The sequence below is a fragment of the Eptesicus fuscus genome, chromosome 16 (genome assembly GCF_027574615.1).
Source record: "Eptesicus fuscus isolate TK198812 chromosome 16, DD_ASM_mEF_20220401, whole genome shotgun sequence".
Classification (NCBI taxonomy): domain Eukaryota; kingdom Metazoa; phylum Chordata; class Mammalia; order Chiroptera; family Vespertilionidae; genus Eptesicus; species Eptesicus fuscus.
In genome coordinates this window covers 9900390-9921349 of record NC_072488.1, presented here as the reverse complement: position 1 = coordinate 9921349, position 20960 = coordinate 9900390, and the positions used below count along the sequence as shown (strand labels likewise).

Here is a 20960-nt window from a genome sequence, read left to right as displayed (position 1 = left end):
AGGTCTAAGGCGTGGTTTCGTGCTCTTGCCTCATCTGATTTTTTCCCTGAAATTTTTCCCCCGGTTATGGGATTATAAATAATACCTTATTTTTCTCCTCATAATCAACTCTTTTTAAGAAAAATTGTTTTTTTTTTTTGCCCTAACCAGTTTGGCTCAGTGGATAGATAGAGTGTTGGCCTGTGGACTGAAGGGTTCCAGGTTCGATTCCGGTCAAGGGCACATGCCCAGGTTATAGGCTCGATCCCCAGTGAAGGGCGTGCAGGAAGCAGCCAACCAATGATTCTCTCTCATCATTTATGTTTCTATCTCCCCCTCTCTGAAATCAATAAAAATATGTTTTAAAAATGTTTATTTTAGAGACGAGGGGAGAGGAAGAGAGAAAAACATCAATGAGAGAAACATCAGTATCAATTGGTCACCTTTTGCATGCCCCCTGCTGGGGATGTGCCCTGACTGGGAATTGAACCAGTGACCTCTTAGTGCATGCGTCAACGCTCAACCACTGAGCCACACCGGCCAGCCTCAACTCTTAACCCTTTGCACTCGCTCGCTTTTTTCTCGATTCCTTTATTCTAATGCTAACCGTGTCGAGTCACACTCGACATCTGAGTGCAAAAGGTTAAATTGTAACTTTAATTTTGGTATTTTTCTTTTCCTTTCAGTCAAGTTTTAGAGACTAGCATAGAGTCTGTGAGAGAAAATATTTCAGAAAGTTGGAAATTTCACTGAATCGGGGGTAGACCTAAAAAGTACGAGTTATTATAAATAAGGGCTAAAGGGCCAGCTTAGTATAGTGGAAAGAGCCCCGATCCCAACTCTAGATAAACACAGCACTTCTTACTGCCTTCACACACGTTATAAATTTCATTTACTGCAGCATAACCGATCGGTCTGTGTGGCTAGTCATCACATCTGCAGACCCTTGTTTCAGCCATAGAAGCTCCATTAGCACATAGTCATTTTTTCCCATTGCCTTTAAAATTATCTGGAAAGAAATACTTTGCACCCTTGGGGATTCCTGTCTGTTACAGTTTATGAAGATGGAGCTGGGATAGGAAAGAAGCAAGGGCCCATTTTGTGGTTCAGATGCATTAGAGAGCTGTGGGATAATGGAAGAGGAGGCCACTTGTCTGTCCTCGGCTGCCCGAGAGCAGTGGCTGAGGACAGTCTGAGGCCTGGCTCCATTTTCTGGGTGGGTTGAAAGCACATACTGTGAAGCCTAACGAGGGGGCTGGGGGACCCTGTAGTAAGTTCAAGGTGGGTGCCTCAAGTTGTATGTTATAGTCAGCGTTTCACTGGTCAGTCTTCAGTAAAATCACTCATGGTTGATGCGGCTGTTGTGAATGTTTTGATGGTATTTTCTTTGTGATTATTGCTGCTATACAGAAATATTCTTGATTTTGTGTATGTGTATGTTGTCTGTATTTCTTGTGGTGGACATGTCACCAGAAAGGAACCTGGCCCGGAGCAGGTCTGCTTGGGCTGGCTGGTAGCGTGTGGGTTCTTGACTTGGTGCAGGAAAGATTTCACAGTAAGTGTTCAGGTAATTTTGAGAGCAGATTTATTACAGTTGGGGACAGTGAAACAAAGAAAGAGCCTAGGATAGAAGGAGCAGCAGGAGAGAGCCGAGGCAGTGCTCCGCTTTGGCTCCCTAGAAACATCATGGGAAAGAAGTGGGCCACGCTGGGCTGTGTGGGCTCAGAAGTAAAAGGCACAGTGGCAAAGCGAGCCGAGGTGGGGATGCTGTCAGTCTAAAGGGGGCCTTGGACAGGTTCGGGGGGTTAGCCTGGGACAAGCTGCCACTGCCTGCTGCTCCCCTGGTTGCAAGTCTCGTGGAGACCTTAGAGTTTAGGAGAGAAAAGTAAGGATGCACACCTGAGAGGGAAGAAAGGCAAGCGCGTGCTCCAGAGAGAGCCCGCACTGGCTCTTCTCAGGGCTTCTTAACCTGTTTTCTAAAGGGGATTTTGGCCGAAACCGGTTTGGCTCACTGGATAGAGAGTCAGCCTGCGGACTGAAAGGTCCCTGGTTCGATTCCAGTCAGGGGCACGTACGTGGGTTGCGGGCACATCCCCAGTGGGGGGCGTGCAGGAGGCAGCTGATCGATGTTTCTAACTCTCTATCTCTCTCCCTTCCTCTCTGTAAAAAAATCAATAAAATATTTAAAAAAAAATAAAGGGAATTTTGGCAGAGGTCTCAGGGGAGGATCTCAATAGAATATTCAGTTTTTCAGGTGCGTCCTTTAATATGCTGATTAATCAGAGTCATTCTCTGGTCAGTATTACCTTCAGAGAATGTCACCAAAGAGGGACCTGGACAGCATGGGGTCTGACCCTAAATGGTCTGGAATGTGTAAACCACTTGTTCCTAAGTGTCCCTGGTTAGGGAAGATAAGACCTTGTGATTTATTATCTTGCTAGGACCAGTTTGTTCAGTTCTCTGTCTCAGTTTCCCCATTATACTTGCCAAGGAGTTTTTCTAGCTCAGACAGTTCAGAATATAAATTCTTTAGTTCTTCACAACAAATCTGATTCCATCACAACTCTCATACAAAAGATGTTTCCTTTGCCTCTTGCTATTATTATACTCATTGGAACAAAAGAAGATAATCCAGCATTTGCTGTTTTTGGAGACAGGGAGAGAAGAGCTAATTTCTTTAAATTATTGTTTAACCTGACCACAGTGGCTCAGTGGTTGAGCATCGACCTACGAACCAGGAGGTACCATTCGATTCCCGGTCAGAGCACATGCTCAGGTTGCAGGCTTGATCCCCAATCATGCAGGAAGTAGCCAATCAATGATTCTCTCTCATCATTGATGTTTCTATCTCCCTCTCCCTCTCTAAAATCAAAATATTAGATTATATTGATTATATATCAAAAAATAAATTATTGTTTAATGTTATATTGAGAATATTTTACATAAGGAAAGTCATTTACAAATCCTATTTGTGCCCAAATTTTTCTAAAATTTGTTTGGATATTTGATATATGCGATAGATATAAAGTTTAGGAAGGCTTAATAATAAAATGAACCACCAACCACCTAATTTAAGAACTATATTACTTAGGTTTAAGACCATCTTCACCACCTCTTTAGGCAAGTGGCTTAAGCTCTCTAAGCCTGTTTCCTCATCTGAATGAGAGAACACTAGTTCCTGCTTCATAGGGTGGCTGTGAGGGAGAAATGGTAGGATACCTTTTGGCCAGCCCACGATGGCCCTATCTCCGAGATCTAACCCCTGACCCCCAGAGCTGGCCCCTGTTGCTGTATAGCTGCTCCTTGAGACTGCACCCTGGGAAATGTAGGTGATATAAAATGTGGCACATCATTAGTAGATGAGTGGATAAAAAAGTTGAGGTACATTTATACCATGTGGAATACTATGCAGCAGTAAAAAAGAAGAATCTCTTACCCTTTGAGACAGTATGGAGGGACCTGGAGAGTATTATGCTAAGTGAAATAAGTCAAAGAAAGACAAGTATCACATGATCTCATTCATATATGGAGTCTAATTAACAAAATAAACTGATGAACCGAATGGATCCAGAGACATGGAAGCATGGAACAGAGTGCGGAATCTCGGAGGGAAGGCAGGGGGAGGGTGGGTGGGTGGGAGGTAATCAAAGACCTTGTATGCATCTGTGCATAACCCATGGACACAGGGGTGGTAAGGGGACGGGGGGGGGGGGGGGTACGGGGCGCGCACGGGGTTGGGCTGGAGGGGGTCAATGGGGGAAAATAAAGACATACGTAATACTTGCAACAATAAAGATTTTTAGGGGAGGAACCAAGATGGCGGCATAGTTAAACAACTAATCTGCTGCCTCACACAACAATTTCAAAAATACAACTAAAAGACAAAACATCTACCACCCAGAACCACGGGAAAGCTGGCTGAGTGGAAGATTTACAGCTAAGAAGAGAAAGGAGCACAAACGCTGAAAAGCTGAGGTACGGAGGCACGCGAATCGGGCCGGCGGCGGGCGGCTGGGTGCGTGGCTTTTCTTCAACCCGCAGGGAGACAAGCTCCCGATCACTCTGAAATCCAGTTTTTGGGGACACTCGGGGGACCCAGACACCTACGGGGAGAAGCTGGACTCTCGGCCATCGGGTCGGAAAGTGAGAGTGACTTTTTTGCAGAGGTGCACCCAGCATTCATTGTTTACTGCGCTGGAGCTCGGGGCGCAGGGACTTGGAAACGTGGAAAGGCAGAGACGGCTGACGGCAGCCATCGCCGTTGGCCACGCCCCAGCCTAGTGACGCCCTGAGACCCCGCCCAGCCCTGAGGCCCCACCCCGCAAATTCTACAAACCCGCCCAGGCTCCACACAGCGGCTTTTGCATATAAATGGCCTGTTCTGTGACAGCTCAACCAAATTAACTGTAGCTCTAGTCAGACTGCTCCAAATCAGCCCAAGCAAAGGAGGAGAAAACTAGCCCTTGCTGTAGCTCCTGCTGGGGGACACACAGTACACAAGGGTACACCAAGAGTGTCCACCTCAAGTAACTGGGAGGCTGACCCGTTGAACCAATAGGACACCTAGTACACAAAGCTACCCTACCAACTCAGGGAAGCAGCGAAAATGAGAAGGCAAGGAAACAGATCACAAACCAAAGAAATGGAGGAGAACAAGCGACTGGACATAGAGTTCAAAACCACGGTTATAAGGTTTTTCAAGAATTTCATGGAAAAGGCCGATAAATTCCATGAGGGCCAACTAGAAATTAAACATACACTGACTGAGAGAAAAAATATTATACAGAGACCCAAAAGCAGACTAGAGGATTGCAAGAATCAACTCAAAGATTTGGAATACAAAGAGGCCAAGGACACTCTTCCAGAGAAGCATGAAGAGAAGAGAATTCAGAAAGTTGAAAATAGTGTAAGAAGCCTCTGGGACAACTTCAAGCGAACCAACATCAGAATTATGGGGGTACCAGAAGAAGAGAGAGAGCAAGATGCTGAAAACCTATTTGAAGAAATAATGAACGAAAACTTCCCCCACCTGATGAAAGAAATAGACTTACAAGTCCAGGAAGCGCACAGAACCCCAAACAAAAGGAATCCAAAGAGGACCACACCAAGACACATCATAATTAAAATGCCAAGAGCAAAAGACAAAGAGAGAATCTTACAAGCAGCAAGAGAAAAACAGTTAGTTACCTACAAGGGAGCTCCCATACGATTATCAGCTAATTTCTCAACAGAAACCATGCAGGCCAGACGGGAGTGGCAAGAAATATTCAAAGTGATGAATAGCAGGAACCTACAACCAAGAATACTCTACCCAGCAAAGTTATCATTCAGAATTGAAGGGCAGATAAAGAGCTTCACAGATAAGAAAAAGCTAAAAGAGTTCATCACCACCAGACCAGCATTATATGAAATGCTGAAAGGTATTCTTTAAAAAGAGGAAAAAGAAGAAGAAAGATAAAAATTATGAACAATAAATACATATCTATCAACAAGTGAATCTAAAAGTCAAGTGAATTAAAAATCTGAGGAACAGAATAAACTGGTGAACTTAATAGAATCAGAGGCCTAGAATGGGAGTGGATTGATAATTCTCAGGGGGAAAGGGGTGTCTGTGTGGGGAGTATGGGAAGAGACTGGACAAAAATCATACACCTATGGATAAGGACAGTGGGGGGGAGGGGGGGAGATAAGGGCAGAGGGGGGTGGGAACTGGGTGGTGGGGAGATATGTGGGGAAAAAGGAGAAACAATTGTAATCAATTGAGAACAATAAAGATTCATTAAAGTTTAAAAAAAAAAAAACAATAAAGATTTTTAAAAATCCTTTAAAAATAAAATGTGGCACAAACTTCTGATCCTACCTGCATTGTCCAGGATTCTAAAGCATGCATAGCAGGTAGAGACCTCACCCTGCCTTGTGTCCTACCAGGTGCTGTCTCCACGTGGCCAGTGTGCTCTTCCAACGTTCTGAAACTGGTGTGTGTGTGTGTGCGTGTGCAAGCGCGCGTGTGTACCTGTGTGTGTTCCCGTGTACAGCCGGGTGGGCAGGGCTTCCTATGGTCCCTTCCTGAGTCAGAGGGGCCATGCAGAGAAGCTGAGCCCAGCTCTTCCTCTGGTGCCCTGTGACCTCAAGGATCAGACCCCACGTCAGTGTCACAAGGGCCTGAGAGTTCAGGCATCAGAAAGCCCGGTCCCATTCTGCACTCTCACCGTGAGGTCACTCCCTCTCCTGCCAGCGTCTGTGGAGGAAGCCAGAGGCTCTAACCGAGCCCTGATGAGCACCTCTGTGCCCGGGTCTGAGTTCCGGCAGCCTAAGGGCTCTCACCTAAGAGGCCGCCAAAGGCCGGAAGAGGAAGTGGAAAGGAGCCTCGCCCTGGGCCGAGGGATGATGGAGGGCTGCCCACCACCACCATTTACTGACTCAGTAGAAGATAAGCCCTTTAATGCGGTTTTTGTGTTGAAAAAAAAAAGAAACCTCAGTGGATCTTTTCCAAAGATATGGCTTCTAAAAATGGTGGTTCCTGTGCTTTTCATAAAAGTTCAGAAAAAATATTCCCACAAAAAGAACTACTGTTCATAAAAATGACCCATCTCTGGTGGCTCAACATCAGTCTGTGCCCACCTCTGGCAGCAGTCATCAACCTGACAGAAAGGCTTGAGAAACACCCGTGCCCCGCTCCGCCTGCTCACCCCCGCCATCCATCCCCGGTTTCGGCTCCCAGATTGGAGGATGGTGGAGCTGACTGGGACAAGAACATGAATTCCTTTGGGGGACCATTAAGACTGACTGCCATGACCCCTTCCCTCTCGCCGGGGTCTGCTGGCCTCCCTGCATCTGTCCGTCCGTCCTAACTGAACATCCCCCACATGCCCATCTGTCCCCACTCTGCCCGTTCATGTGACGTCTGTCAGTCTCTCAGATGTCCACTGGGGCATCAGGAAGAACAGAGGTTCTGTCTGTGTGTCTGTCCTGTCAGGTCAGCAGGTTCTGGGGAGTCTGCAGGCCAGGCTGGCCGAGGCTCTTTTTTTTTCCAGGACAAGCTGCTATTGGGATGCTTTCCAAGTCAAACGTCACCTGGAGCGGGGTAGGCAGGGGCACAGGTTTATCTGAAATAGTCTGTGGTCAACAGGTAAGAAAAGACGGGGGACCCAGGAGGCCAGTCCCTTGTGTAGAGGTCACTGAAGACTCCATGTCCCAGGGAAAAGGTCACGTGCACGCTGCGAAGTGGGGGTTCTAAACGCCTGAGAAGAGAGGGGGCTTGGAGCCCAGAAGATGCGGGCTCCTGCTGTTGGATCACGAAGCTTTAACTTGCAGCCAGGCTGTAGCTGGTCCTCCTGCGGGAAGGGAAGAAGCCGAAGAGGGTGAGGGAGGGTGGGGTCTCTGCCCTGCCAGGCCCCGTGGAGGTGTCAGTGGCTGTTCCTTGTCTTCCTAGCAACTCCTCCCCCTCACACACACCCCCAACCCTGCGTGGATGAAGCCAAGGCCTGTTTCCCCAAGTCCCATCACGCAGCAGGAGTCTTGAGCCCAGCCATGCTGAGGGATGAGGGATGGATGACGATGTCACTTCCTGTCTCCCCTGTGTGGTCCTCTGTGTGTACATGTGCACAGATGTGGACACGTGCTCGTGGAAGTCTGCGGGACCATGTTGATACCGCAGCACCTGCTTGGCCTCGGGCACTGTGCTGGGCTCTTGGGACATAAAAATGAATAAACACAAAGATACGGCCTCAAGGTGCCCACCGTCTGCGGGGAAAGCCAGACAGTGAGCAGATGGGTCCCTGCAGTGGAACTAATGCTCTGGGAGGGGGAAGGGCAAGGCTCAGAGAGCTCTCGGCACGGCCCGTCGGGGGAGGAGTGGAGGATGATCCATCCATCCCGGGTTTCGGCTCCCAGACTGGAGGACGGCGGAGCTGACTGGGACAAGAACATGAATTGCTGTGGGGGATCATTAAGACTGGCTGCCGTGGTTGTGGGACATCAGGTGGAGATATCCAAGTGAGAGGCAGAGGTGCGGATCCGGAACTTGAAGGAAGTATGGGGGTGGGGTGGTAGGGTTGGGGGGAGGACAGATGTAGGAGCCAGCAAGCACAAGAGCTGCCCGAGGTCAAACAAGTGGGAGAGGTGCCGGGGATGCTGGAGAGCAAAAGGAATAGGGGTGACAAGGGAGCCCTCCCATACCACCATCCAACTGGTTACCAAGGAGGGAGACCGAGCTGCAGAAGAAAATGGAGATGGCGTCACTGACGCTAAGGCAGAGTCCCCAAAGGCAGGGCTGTTCAGTGGCGTAAGCACGGCTGAGAGACCTGCGGACTGACTGGTCTTACGTCGGCACACTTCTACGTGCCTCCGTGGGTGCTGGTAGCTCTGCTGCGTGTACCCGTGTGCAGGGGGTGCCCACCTTCGAAGGCTCAGCTGGCGAGAGGTGTCCTGGCTTGGCACCTTTGGACCGGGGCCGACCATGAGGATGCAAAGACCGGTGAGGATCATGCAGGTGGGCACAGCACCGATGAGGACCTTGAGGGTCACCACCACCTGCTCTGCCTGCTTGCAGGCTCCTGCCTTATACCCCGCAAACCTGGAGAAACGCAACCCCAGCATCCAGCTCAGGCCCTCCTGAGCCTGGCTCCCTGGGGGCGGGGTCCCAGCTCCCCCACCCCCACACTCTCCTGAACCGTGGACTCATTTCCTGGCCAGGTCAGCCTAGCCAGGGTGGAAGGGAGTGTTGACGGAATGGGCTGGTCAGGGAGGCGTTCAGAGAGAACTGAGGATGTGGGGGGCTGAGGCTTCAGGAGGGGTATGGCCCCCAAGAAAGGCCCCTTTCAGTCACATTCCCAGAGCCAGCTGAGGCAGGTGTCTCCCCGCGCTCTCCAAAGAGCAGAGCTTGGTCCCCGGGCTGCTGGGGAGGGGGACTCTGCCCTCTTCCCACCCGGCTGGCCTTCGGTGTCTCCGCCACAGCCCAACTCTGGGACTCACTCAAGGCTGAGCGTGGAGATGCCCAGGGCACCTGCGCCCGAGAGCTTCGTGAAGAAGACGTAGGAGGAGTAGAAGATGGTCTCCATGCCGGGCCCGTGCTGGTGCTGCAGCTGGAAGTCATCTACCACGTCTGGGAGCATGGACCTGGGGGAGGGGGCTGCAGAGTGACCCCCCTGCCCCCCCCCCACCCTGGACAGCCACCAGCCTGCAAGCTCTCTGGGTGCAGAGACCAAGTCAGAGTCATCCTGAGTCCTCACCTCCCAGGACCTGGACCGGCCCACAGAGAGCCAGGCACTCGGAGTTTGTATTCCACCCGCGTCTCTACACCCCGCCCCTGGCTGCCCACCATGCCTGCTGCGGGTGCCCTGTGAGGAGGGCTCCCAGGACGGAGCTGCTGGCCTCCCTCCCTGCACGTGGGAGAGCGGCTCCCCAGCACAGGCTGGGTCCGAGGGGCCCGGGCACCAGGAAGGAGGGCAGACCCATCAGGAAGGACATGGAGCTCCCACATTCCCTTCCCCTCACGCAGCCTACCAGGGTAGCAGCAAGGACACAGCAATGCTCACGCCAGATACAAAGGCCACGACGTATGCCACGGGGGCTGTGGGCACAGCAGCCAACAGGATTACAAAAGGCACCATCACCTGGGGAGACAGACACACTAGCTGCCCCCTCTGCCTGCCCCACCTGCTCTTCCCAGCACGCACTCACCCTCCGTACTAACAACCCCGGGCCTGGCCCCACGCTGGGCACTGAAGACACAGCGATGATAGATGGCCCGGCTGGCTCCCAGGAGGCTCCGGCTCCAAGGTCAACCTCCCCCAACCCAACTCCAAGCCTCGCTTCCCGCCTCACTCACACAGATCCCGAAGGCCGACATCCTCTTCCCAAATCGCTGCAGAAACCACTCCCACAGCGGGGTGCTCAGCACAGCGGAGACCTGTGGACAGACAGAACCATCGCAGCCCGGCCCACAGCCCCGCCGGCCACGCTGCCAGTGCCTCTGGCCAGGTTCTCAGAGCCCTGGCTTTCAGGTGGGATGCCCGGCCTCGACTTTGCCTCCTGGTTGGAACCCGTGGCTGTGAACTTTATGACCCTGGCCCCAATTCCTCTGCTGGAAGGTAGGAGGTGCAGAATGTTGACCTCCAGGACTCTGGCCGCACATGTCATGTCAAGGACCACACATGTCACCCAGGTCTCCTCACCAGGATGGTCAGCACCAGGCTCTGGACGTGGTCGTGGAGCTCGGAGGCATGTGTACAGAACAGGACCAGGTAGCTCTGCTCCACCTGAGGAGGTTGACAGGAGGTGGGTGTGCGCAGGGAATGGCAGGACCTCAGCAGGCAAGGGCAAGGCCTACGTCTCAATCCTGGCCTCCCTCAATCCCAAGGCCTACGTCTCAACCTTGAACCCTGGTTGCTGCCGCCACTGTGCAGTCCTCACCCCTACAAAGGATGCTTATCCCTGACACACGCATAGACCCCATTCCCAGGCTACCGCCCCCTCGCACAGCTCAGATTGGGTGCACTTCGTCACCCAGACAGTTTTCCTGGTGTCTGGATCCTGACCCTCCCCATCCCCAGGGGCTCTATCTAGATCTCTCTCCTCCCAGCACCACCCTCTCTGGGCCACACGCCAGCCGCTGCTCCCTCCCTATGAACACCCAAGCCTAACTGTGACGCAGTGGGACGAGAGACTGAACCTGAACCCACGCAAGCTCAGTGCGGCTGGAACCAAGCCAGTGGGGATCCGCCCGGCCAGAGGTACCTGGACGGCTGCGGAGATGAACAGGAAGGAGATCACCAGCTTCAGGTAGGGTGGGTGCCGGACAGTGAGGCCCAGCCCGGCCAGGAAGCTCATGCCCTGGCTGGAGGCTGGGGCAGAGGGGTCTGCAACACAGGAGGGTGACATCTCGACTTGGCAGAGTTCCAAACCAAAGCCCATGCCCCAGAGAAGCCCCGCCCCCGGCTTCTGCCTGCACCCCTGTACCTGGCCGCTCCTTCACCCCCAAGCAGAGCAAACCACTGCACACGGGGTACGTCACAGCAACCACGGCGGCTGCAATGGAGTAGAGACAAGTCTGTGGAACAGGACAGAACTGGGGTGGGGGGATGTCTCCCACCCGTGGAGGTGAGGACACCCAGGGGCAGGGTACCTCCCAATGGGAGCAGAGGGACCCTCAGCCCAAGTCCAAGAATACTGGGTACTCCTCCCAGTGAGCCCAGTAGGAGGGGGAGAACTAAGGGCCAGCATGGACCTTCTGCTGACCCTGTGCCTCCTGCATGCATCCATGTACCAGGGGTCCGAGAATCTGAGTCCTCTCTCCCCCACACACTCTCTCTCTCTCTCTCTCTCTCTCTCTCTCTCTCACACTCTCTCTCACTCTCTCTCTCTCTCGTTTTAAAACAACATTCCTTGGTGCTGATTCTGTATGCCCGACCCTGAGCATCCTCAGTGAGGGGCTTGGAGTGTGGGAAGAATGTGGGAAGAAGATGGATCCATGAGCACAAGTTACAGTGCGATGCGGGCTGACCCAGATAAATGTCAGAAAAGAGACAGTGCTGCCTATCATTCAGGCAAAATTACATATATGTTAAAACACATGCAAAGACATACACGGGAATAACAGTCACCCAGTTCCAGACAGAGGCTGGGGGTGGGGGGAGACTTCAGGGTGTGGGTCCACACAGCTGCACAGGGCCCCACACTCAGAAGGACCTGCACTTGGGGGACCTGCTCTGAGGTCGCTGTCTGGAACTTCTAGATGCTTTTATCTATTAATTAATTTGTGTTTTGTACTCGGAGTCGGTGGGATAACAGAGCTGGAGCCGCCCAGAGGCGCCTGAATGCTTTGTGCTTTTGGGGGTGGGTTCTCGGCCCTCTGCTCCCCACCCTCCCGCACCCGGAGGTGACGGGCAGGGGCTGTAGAGGCGCCGTCAGGGCGTGGCAGTGGATGCAGAAGAGTTTTGTCCTAAAACATGGCGGGATTTGGCAATGGGTTGGACTGAGGGAGAGGGAGGAGTAAAAGCTGACTCCCAGGGTTCTGGGGGGTCGTGATGTCGTTTGCTTAATGGGCACAATGGACCAACTTGATGGCTGAAGTAGACACAGGCCCCCCATGGCTGGAGAGGGTTCCCTTCTCCTTTCACACTGGGGGTGGGAGGCCCCCCAGGAGGGCTCTGCCCAGATTTCCGCAGGGACACCACACCCCCTGCCCCCTCCCTGCCCCCTCCCTGAGGCCTCCCACCTCCCTGCCCCTTCCTGGGGCCTGCCCCCTCCCTGCCCCCTCCCTGGGGCCTGCCCCCTCCCTGCCCCTTCCCTGGGGCCTCCCCCCTCCCTGCCCCCTCCCTGGGGCCTGCCCCCTCCCTGGGGCCTCCCCCCTCCCTGCCCCCTCCCTGGGGCCTGCCTCCCCCCTCCCTGTCCCCTCCCTGGGGCCTGCCTCCCCCCTGCCCCCTCCCTGGGGCCTGCCTCCCCCCTCCCTGGGGCCTCCCCCCTCTCTGCCCCTCTCCCTGGGGCCTGCCCCCTCTCTGCCCCCTCCCTGGGGCCTGCCCCCTCCCTGCCCCCTCCCTGGGGCCTGCCTCCCCCCTGCCCCCTCCCTGGGGCCTGCCTCCCCCCTCCAGAGGCGCGGAGGGTGCTCACGGAGAGGGGCCCCGGCAGAGGGTCTGGTGGGAGGACGCGGGGCGCGGGGCGCGGGCACTCACCGCGTTGGGGGAGACGGCGCCCGGCCCTGGGAACTCGGCGTCCTCGCACCGGTGGGGACCGTGGGCCCCGGACACGATGAGTCCATGGGCGGCGGCTCCCAGCAGCGTCCCCGCCATCTCCATGGTCATCCCTGGACACAGCGCGCGCTTAGGGGGCCAAGTCCGCGGCCCGCGGGGCAGCGCCCCCCTCTCCCGGCCCCGCACTCACGGTAGGCGGTGGCCGAGTCCCGCTCCGGGGGGCTGGGCGTCAGCAGCATGGTGAGCGCCGTGTAGGGCACCTGGAAGAACTGGGGCGCTCGGAGCTTAGCCGACGCCCCCCTCCGCCCAGACCACCCAGGGGACGCCCCGTCCCAGCCCGGCCGGCGCGAGGCTGGCACGTCCCCACGGGTCCCTTCAGGCCGGGGTCCGGGGCGAGGGCAGCGGGCGCACCCAGCCCGGAGCCCCGGGGGCGGGAGCTGAAGATGGCCAGGCGCTGGGGAGCGGGGGCAGCGGGGACCCTCCTGACACCCACCCAGGCGAGTTCCAGGGGCCCAGGCCCAGGCAGGCGGCCCTGCTCACCGTGGACAGAGCCTGGAACAGGCAGTAGAAGGTCATGTACCAAAGGCCTCGGAGGTTGGTGAAGGGGGGCAGGTACCACAGGAAGAAGTAAGCCAAGGCGATGAAGGGCATGCAGCCCAGCACCCTGTGGGGGCACACGGGGGTGGATCGCCCACAAAACCAGGCCTGGGGCCTCCAAGGGCGGGCCTGGTGCAACCTCGCCCCGCTGGGCCTAAGCCCTGGGCTGGGGCTCTCAGGGCCGTGGAGGGCGAGTGGTGAAGGGACATGAGGTACCGGGATGGGGGCCGTGACTCTGGCTAGGACATGGGTGCTTGGTGGTGCCATTCCCCCTGCCAAGGTCCCTGGAGCACAAGAGTCGGACCTACTCTGCGAGACCTTCCCTGGCCTGCCGCCCGCCCTGGCCTCACGTAGACCTCTGGGCCAGGCCTGGGAGTCTTGGAGGCTTTGTCTACCTGAGCCATCCGGTGAGGGAAAGTCCCCCCAGAATGTCTCTGACTCCTGCGTGACGGTCTGGCCCAGCCCGGTCCTGTCACCGGCTGTCCAGTCCTACCACCGGCTGTCTGGTCTTGTCCTCTAACCATCCACAGGGTTTTCGGCTAAGAAGCAGGGCCATGACAATCACAGGGACCTTAAGACCATGGGGCTGCTCACCAGGGCATGAGTCGTCCGGACCCTGTCCTCCTGCTCCTGCTGATGAAGAACCCAGCCACGGGGTCAGCAGCTGCCCCAGACACCTTCCCTCCAAACAGGACAAGTGACGCCTGGGCAGCAGGGATCTGCAATGACGGGGGAGGAGATAGCCAAGGGCTGGCAGAGTCGGAGAAGGTGTCCAGGCCGGCCCACCCACCAGGAGGGGGATCTGGGGACCTGGCTGGGGCCAGAGGCAGAGTGTAAAGGTCCATTCAGCCTGCTCCCCAGAACACTAACCCAGAAGGCTCTCAGGGCACATCTGTGCACGGGTAGGAAGGAGCGTGGGAGGGAGCTGACAGCCACATCCTGGCACATTCCCCTGGTTACTCATGCCCACTCACTTCTGGAGAAGGCAGGAGGGACCCTCCCTGAGGTGCTCAGTGCAAGAAGGATGCGCCGAGGCTGACCGTCATAGGTAGACTTTTTGTCTCATAATAAGATTTTTTTAAATTTTTCTGATTACATCAATTGTACACTCACTATAAAAACATTCAAACAGCACAGAAGAATATTGAGCAAAGCTCATCTGAAATCCCACCATCCTGAGACAACGCCAGAAGCATTTTGATGATCATCCTTTCATGCATTTATATACATTTGCAATTTATAATCTTATATACATGCAACCATATCAGTGTCATTTAAAAAAACGTGAATACCACCCGCTGGCATGCTCAGTGGTTGAGTGTTGACCTATGAACCAGGAGGTCAGGGCACATGCCTGGGTTGGGGCTCGATCCCCAGTAAGGGGTGTGCAGGAGGCAGCCGATCAACCATTCTCTTTCATCATTGATGTTTCCATCTTTCTCCCCACCTCCCTTCCTCTCTGAAATCAATAAAAAAATATTTTTAGAAAATAATGAATACCTATTAAAAAACTTTTTTTGTTTGCTCTCTATTCTCCACCATTCCCTCCTACAGCCAACATTAATAGCCTGGTGTCATTTTCTCCATGCTTTTTTTTTTTTAAAATATATTTTTATTGATTTCAGAGAGGAAGGGAGAGGGAGAGAGATAGAAACATCAATAATGAGAATCAATGATCAACTGCCTCCTGCACACCCCTACTGGGGATCAAGCCCACAACCTGGGCATGTGGCCTTGGCCGGAATCGAACCCAGGATCCTTCAGTCCGTAGGCTAACGCTTTATCCACTGAGCCAAACCAGCCAGGGCCTCCATGCTTATTTTTAACTAGAGGCCCGATGCACAAAATTCGTGCAAGGGGCTTGGCCCTCGCAGCCCCGGCTCCATCCGGAAGGCTGTTCGGCTGTCCAGTCTAATGAGCACATTATGCTTTTATTATTATAGATCATGTACTGACACATACACACATATACTCATGAACGTACATAAATGGGGCATGTCTTTGTTTTGCTAAAATAGGATCATTTTGTATACTCTAAAAACTTTCTCACTTGCTAGTGCGTCATGGAAATCCCTCCACGTCAACTGGTGTGGATCTAACCCATTCCTTCAATGGCCACAGGACAGTCCATTATGTGGAGACAGTACAAGCTATTACTCACCTGCTGCTATACCGTTGGGCATCCACATTGTTTCCCATTTTCCAGTACAAACAGCCCACACCAAATATCCGTGGCTTTTTGTCGGGCTTCGGTCAAAAGTGCTATCGGTCATGGGTCAGGTGGGAGGTGGAAGGACCAGACACTAAGGAAGATGGGAATAGGGGGCCCTGGGCTGCTGCCCACACTCACCTGTGCCACATCGAGCAGGAAGAGCTGCAGGTAAAAGGCTGTGGCGCTGGAGGCCACCTGATTGGGGACCCCGCCAATGCCATAGCAAACCTTCGTACAGAACGAGAGGCGGCCAGCTCTTCTGTCCTGGGGGAGACACAGGAGCTAAGCCCCACCTTCACAGACACACAACAGCTCCCCACGCCCCCAGGACTTCCATAAGCATCCTGAGGTCCCTAGGTCTTGAGGGCTTTTCCTGTAACCTCTCCATCCTGATATACCCCAAAGTCATCTTACAGGGAAGTGAGACAGAAAAAGAAAAACAAAAACATGACCTCTAAACTTTTCCAGGGGGAAGTTCTTCCTTCAATTTCCCCCTTAGTGCTTCCTGCTTGTGTTTTATTTTCTGAATCAGCAAGCCTGAGTGAACTGGGGTCAGGAGACCCCCAACTTCCCTACCCTCTCCCTGTGTGACCTTGAGTAAACCAAATTCCCTCTCTAAGCCTTATCTGTCAAATGGAAAAGTCCTGCCAACTTCACAGGTAGTTTTGATAAGCAAATGTGGTAATGGCTCTGGGAGCTGACTGTTCGATGTTCGGGACTCCTGCAGCCAGTTGTTGAACGACTAGTGGCCTGAAATCATTCATGGTGAGGGTATTGACACCACTGAAACCAGCAAACATTACAAATCAGAGCTTTTTCCCTGGAGAGACTGTTTACCTACCAATCCACCACCGAAATGAAGTAATGTTTATAAGCCCAATGTGTGTGTGTGTGTGTGTGTGTGTGTGTGTGTGTGTGTGTGTGTATGTATAAAGTTTGCAAGCCCTAAGCTGTCCAGCAGACTCCAGACTCAAATATTCGACTGCCTACTCACAGCCCTATGTGGTTGTCTAGTAGGCATTCCAGCTTAGTATGGTCAAACACACCGTTTCTGGTTTCCATCATTGTTTCAACCAACTCCTAACCTCCTAACCCTGTTGTCCCCATTGCATTAAATGACCCCAATGTTGCCCTAACCGGTTTGGCTCAGTGGCTAGAGCGTCGGCCTGCGGATTGAAGGGTCCCGGGGTTCGATTCCAGTCAAAGGCACGTACCCTGGTTGCGGGCACATCCCCAATAGGGGGTGTGCAGGAGGCAGCTGGTCGATGTTTCTCTCTCATTGATATTTCTGGCTCTCTAGCCCTCTCCTTTCCTCTCTGTAAAAAGTCAATAAATTATATATTTAAAAAAATTTTTTTTTAAATTAAATGACCCCAATGTCCATTCAGCAGCTTAGGCCACAGACCCAGAGTCACCCTCGATTCCCCTTCCCCGATTCCCCTGTCTAATCCATCAGTGAGCGCCTCCTAAGTGGCTCCCCTGCTTCTGCTCTCAGTGTCCTATTCCTCAAAAATGACTATGCCTGTTGCTGCCTCAGGGCCTTTGCACTTCCATTCAAGTCTAAGCCTAAATGCCGTCTCCTCAGAGAGGCCTTCCCGGGCCACCCAAGTCTGTTTTCCAATTGCACTTGTAAGGTCTCTGAGAGCATGACCTATTTATTCACCACCCTGTCCCCAGTACCTAAAACAATGCTTGACATGTGGCAGATGCTTGGTATATCCTAGTGTTTGTTGAAGGAATAAATGCGTCAAGTGCCATTTCTCTGAAAGATGCCATTTCTCTACCATGTCTGGGAATTCTTCTTCCTCGTCCTTTGCTCGGGGAAGGGCGGGGGAGTGGAGAAGACGATGGCTTCACCCATTCCGGTATCTTGCAGGACACCCAGAGGGGCCCTTTGGAAGGGAAGGTCTTCCCAGATAAGAGCTTATCACATCCTCTGCACACGCTTTCTGCCCACAGAAGAAAACCACGCACGAAGCAGGATGTGGTCTCCTTTTCGGACGGGGTGTGAACATTATTATTTCAACTTCCAGAAAACTTCAACCACAGGCCGAATCCACCGTGACAGCCCTCCTGCCCGCTCCTCTCCGTACTGGGCATTTTGTTTCCCCCTGCGTATGCCTGGCAAGTTTCTGGCACATGGCACTTGAAAGGGAGAAGAAAAAAATTCCAGCCGGAACTAGGTATAGGATATGATTTTGGAACCTTGACAATGTTAGGCACTTAAACCCTTCACAGTGGGCTGAGCACACGTCTTAGCGTTAGACACCCTGGGGACCCGATTCCGCGCCTGCCATTTCTAGCCGTGTGACCCAGGGCACGCCACCTTGCCGGGCTGGTTCGGGTCCCTCACAGGTTAACTGGAGGTAGAACCGCCTCACCGGGTTGTCCCGGGAATGACATGCGGCCACTGCATTGGCCATGGGAGGCTTCCCTCTTGCCGTTCATCTCACCCCGAATTTCTCCCGCTCACTGGGAAATGAGAGTCCTCAGAGGGCCTCCTCGTGGAACTTGCTTTCTGGGGGGCCACAAGGCTTTGCTCTGAGGTGCCTGGGAGGCGGGTATGGAGTTGAGCTGGCGGTGAGGTGAAGCCACAGGCTGGGGGGAAAGCTTCCTTTGGAGCCGCAGCGGGTTTTGCATTCAGCGGACACCAAGGCCAGCACACCCACCCTTGTGGCAGGCGTCCCGGCCCGTCACCCCTGGGGGGCCACCTGCCCTCTACCCTCGCTCTGGGGCCTGGTGGCCACAGACACCAAGGCCAACACACCCACCCTTGTGGCAGGCGTCCCGGCCCGTCACCCCTGGGGGGCCACCTGCCCTCTACCCTCGCTCTGGGGCCTGGTGGCCAGGAAGGACATCGCTGGGGGCCATCTCCCGAAGGGGAGCCTGGTGCCAGGGCCAGGCCAGAGTTTGAGAAGGCGGCTGAGCCCACACCACCCGCCTGGAGTGGGAGAAGGAAGGCTGCCTCCCGGGGCCCCGGGGCCAGGAGCTCTCTGGGCAGCCCTGGAGCGGAGCGTGGGGGACCAGAGCCTGGACTGGGATCAGGAGACCAGACCCCCCCTGGTCCTGCCTGGGCAGCTGAACTTGCCTCAGGCTCAGTTTCGCGTGCTATGCTCTTTGGGGCTCCCCAATATCCTCAGCCCCTGGGTTCTCCACGGCCCACCCCACTGGGGCAGTTTGGGGGGCGGGCCCTGCAGGGCGGGCCCTGGCTGGATCAAGGGCTGCGCGATCCGGCGCCCCCAAGGTCCCTGGCGCCCCGCTGCCCCGCGCCCCCTCTCTCCGCGGGGCTGCCCACAGCTCCCCTCCGGCTTCCCCTCACTTTGCGCTCACCGAGCGGGGCTCCAGGGTGCGCGCCTCCGGCTGGGGCGCGGGCGCCTCGGCCGCAGGGGCCGGGGACCCTCCGGGGGCCGCCTCCATCGCGCGCAGCTGCTGCGCCCGCGGCCGGGGCCCCCGGGTGTTATCGGCGGCGGGGAGGGCGGCTCCGGGCGTGGGCGCGGCTCCGGGCGGGCCGGCCCCTGACACGCGAGAAACCCGGGGAGCTGGGGAGGTTTCCTTTCCCCGAAGGGACAATACCTCGAGGTCCAATTCGCTGGGGAGAAGGCCGGGCAGCCCGGGGGACCCTTCTCCTTGGGGCGGGTCCGCCGGGGGGTGGGAACCAGAGGTGGTTCCGCTAAAGCCTCTGGCTAAGTCCTCCTGGGCGAGTCAGCAAACACGTTGACTGGAGACACGAACCAGCCGTGTTGATTTGTTTAGAGTAAGAGTGTGGCCCAACAGGTTTACACGCTGCTCAATGTGATGCCGGATGCCTGCGGTACACATCTTCCAGTCTCCTAGAGAACATGGGCATGGCCCGACCCCCCAAACTCAGTTCTGCCCCGTGAATGAAAGCAGACCGCACCTGGGCATTGAACCTGCAACCTAGGCATGCGCCCTGACCAGGAATCGAACCCACAACCTTTTGACGTATGGTCAGCATGCTCCAGCCAACTGACCACCCCCGCCAGGGCCACAGTGGTTTTTCAGACAGGACACCACAACCACAGATTGCTCTGTATTGATAGGAAAAACCTTGGGTTGCAAGCCATCATCCAGCAAGTACGTGAAAAGACAACCTACAGAAGAGGATATGTGCAAATTAGAAGGACTTGTACTGGAATGTATAAAAAGCGCTTACAACTCAATAATAGCAAGACAACACAATTTAGAAATGGACAAAGGATTTCAACAGATATTTCTCCAAAGACAGACATGAAAAGATGCTCATGTCATAAGGGAAATACAAAACTTCAAGAGACTACTCCACGTGGATGGCTAGGCTTAAAAAAGACAGACAATAAAAAGTGTCGGGGAGCGTGTGGAAAAAATCATACATTGCTGCTGGTGGGCATGTAAAGGAGGGCTGGCACTTGGGAAAACTGTTAAATTGGGCAGATGAGTGGATTAAAAAATCGTGGTACATCTACACAATGGAATACTACGCTGCGGTAAAAAAAGAAGGAACTCCTACCATTTGCAACAGCATGGATGGAGCGGGAGAGCATTATGCTAAGCGAAATAAGCCAGTCAGAGAAAAATAAATATCACATGATCTCACTCATTTGTGGAATATAAGGAACTACATAAACTGATGAACAAAACAGATCCAGAGACAGAGAAGCATCGATCAGACCGTCAAACCTCAGAGGGAAGGTAGGGGAGGGTGGGGTAAGGAGGAGAGATCAACCAAAGGACTTGTATGCATACATATAAGCCTAACCAATGGACACAGACACCAGGGGGCTGAGGGCATGAGTGGGGGGAGGGGGGCAAAGTGGGGAATAAGGACATATATGTAATACCTTAATCAATAAAGAAAATTATATTTAAAAAGTTAAACGTGGAGTTAGCATATGACCCAGCAATTCCGCTCCTAAGTATATATATATGCTAGAGAAATGAAAACATGTTCACACAAAAACTTGAACAAAAATGTTCATAGCAACATTATTTATGAGGGCCAAAAAGTGGGAACAACCCAAATGTCCATCAGTTGACAGATAAGTAAACATGGTAGGTATTTCCAATAAAACATTAAACGAAAAGATGCAAAAGATCACATGTTGTATAATTCCCATTGACCTGAATGTCCAGAATAGGCCAATCTATAAATAGATTGTAGATTTGTGTTGCCTAGAACTGAGGGTGGAGAATGAATGCTAATGGGTATGGAGTTTCTTTTAGAAGAGACAGAAATGTTCTAAAGCTAGTTTGAGGGGATGGTTGCACAATCCTGTGAATATACTGAACACTTGGATTGGGTGAATTATAAGGTATGTGAATCACATCCCAATAAAGCCGTTTTTGTTTTTTTGGAAGGGCAGGCGTGTGCTTCTTCCCACTGGATGAAATGCAGATGTGACCTTGGGACCTTGAGTTACATTCTGAGACTGGCAGAGTAAGGAGTCTATCCTATGATTCTAAAGTACACACTGCTCAGTCTAAAG

General features: G+C 53.7%; 1 protein-coding gene across 1 annotated transcript; it reads right to left on the bottom strand.

The window, feature by feature from the left end:
* Positions 1-7253: 7253 nt before the first annotated feature.
* Positions 7254-18894, bottom strand: MFSD2B (MFSD2 lysolipid transporter B, sphingolipid). Its single transcript, XM_054728289.1, has 14 exons — positions 18808-18894; positions 15616-15741; positions 13860-13984; positions 13209-13332; positions 12859-12937; positions 12651-12781; positions 10939-11029; positions 10717-10838; positions 10155-10238; positions 9809-9889; positions 9484-9593; positions 8953-9096; positions 8378-8554; positions 7254-7313 (listed from the first exon to the last, which is right to left on the bottom strand). Exons 1-14 carry the CDS (start codon positions 18892-18894, stop codon positions 7283-7285), a joined length of 1512 nt encoding a protein of 503 aa, XP_054584264.1. The 3' UTR covers positions 7254-7282.
* Positions 18895-20960: the final 2066 nt, after the last annotated feature.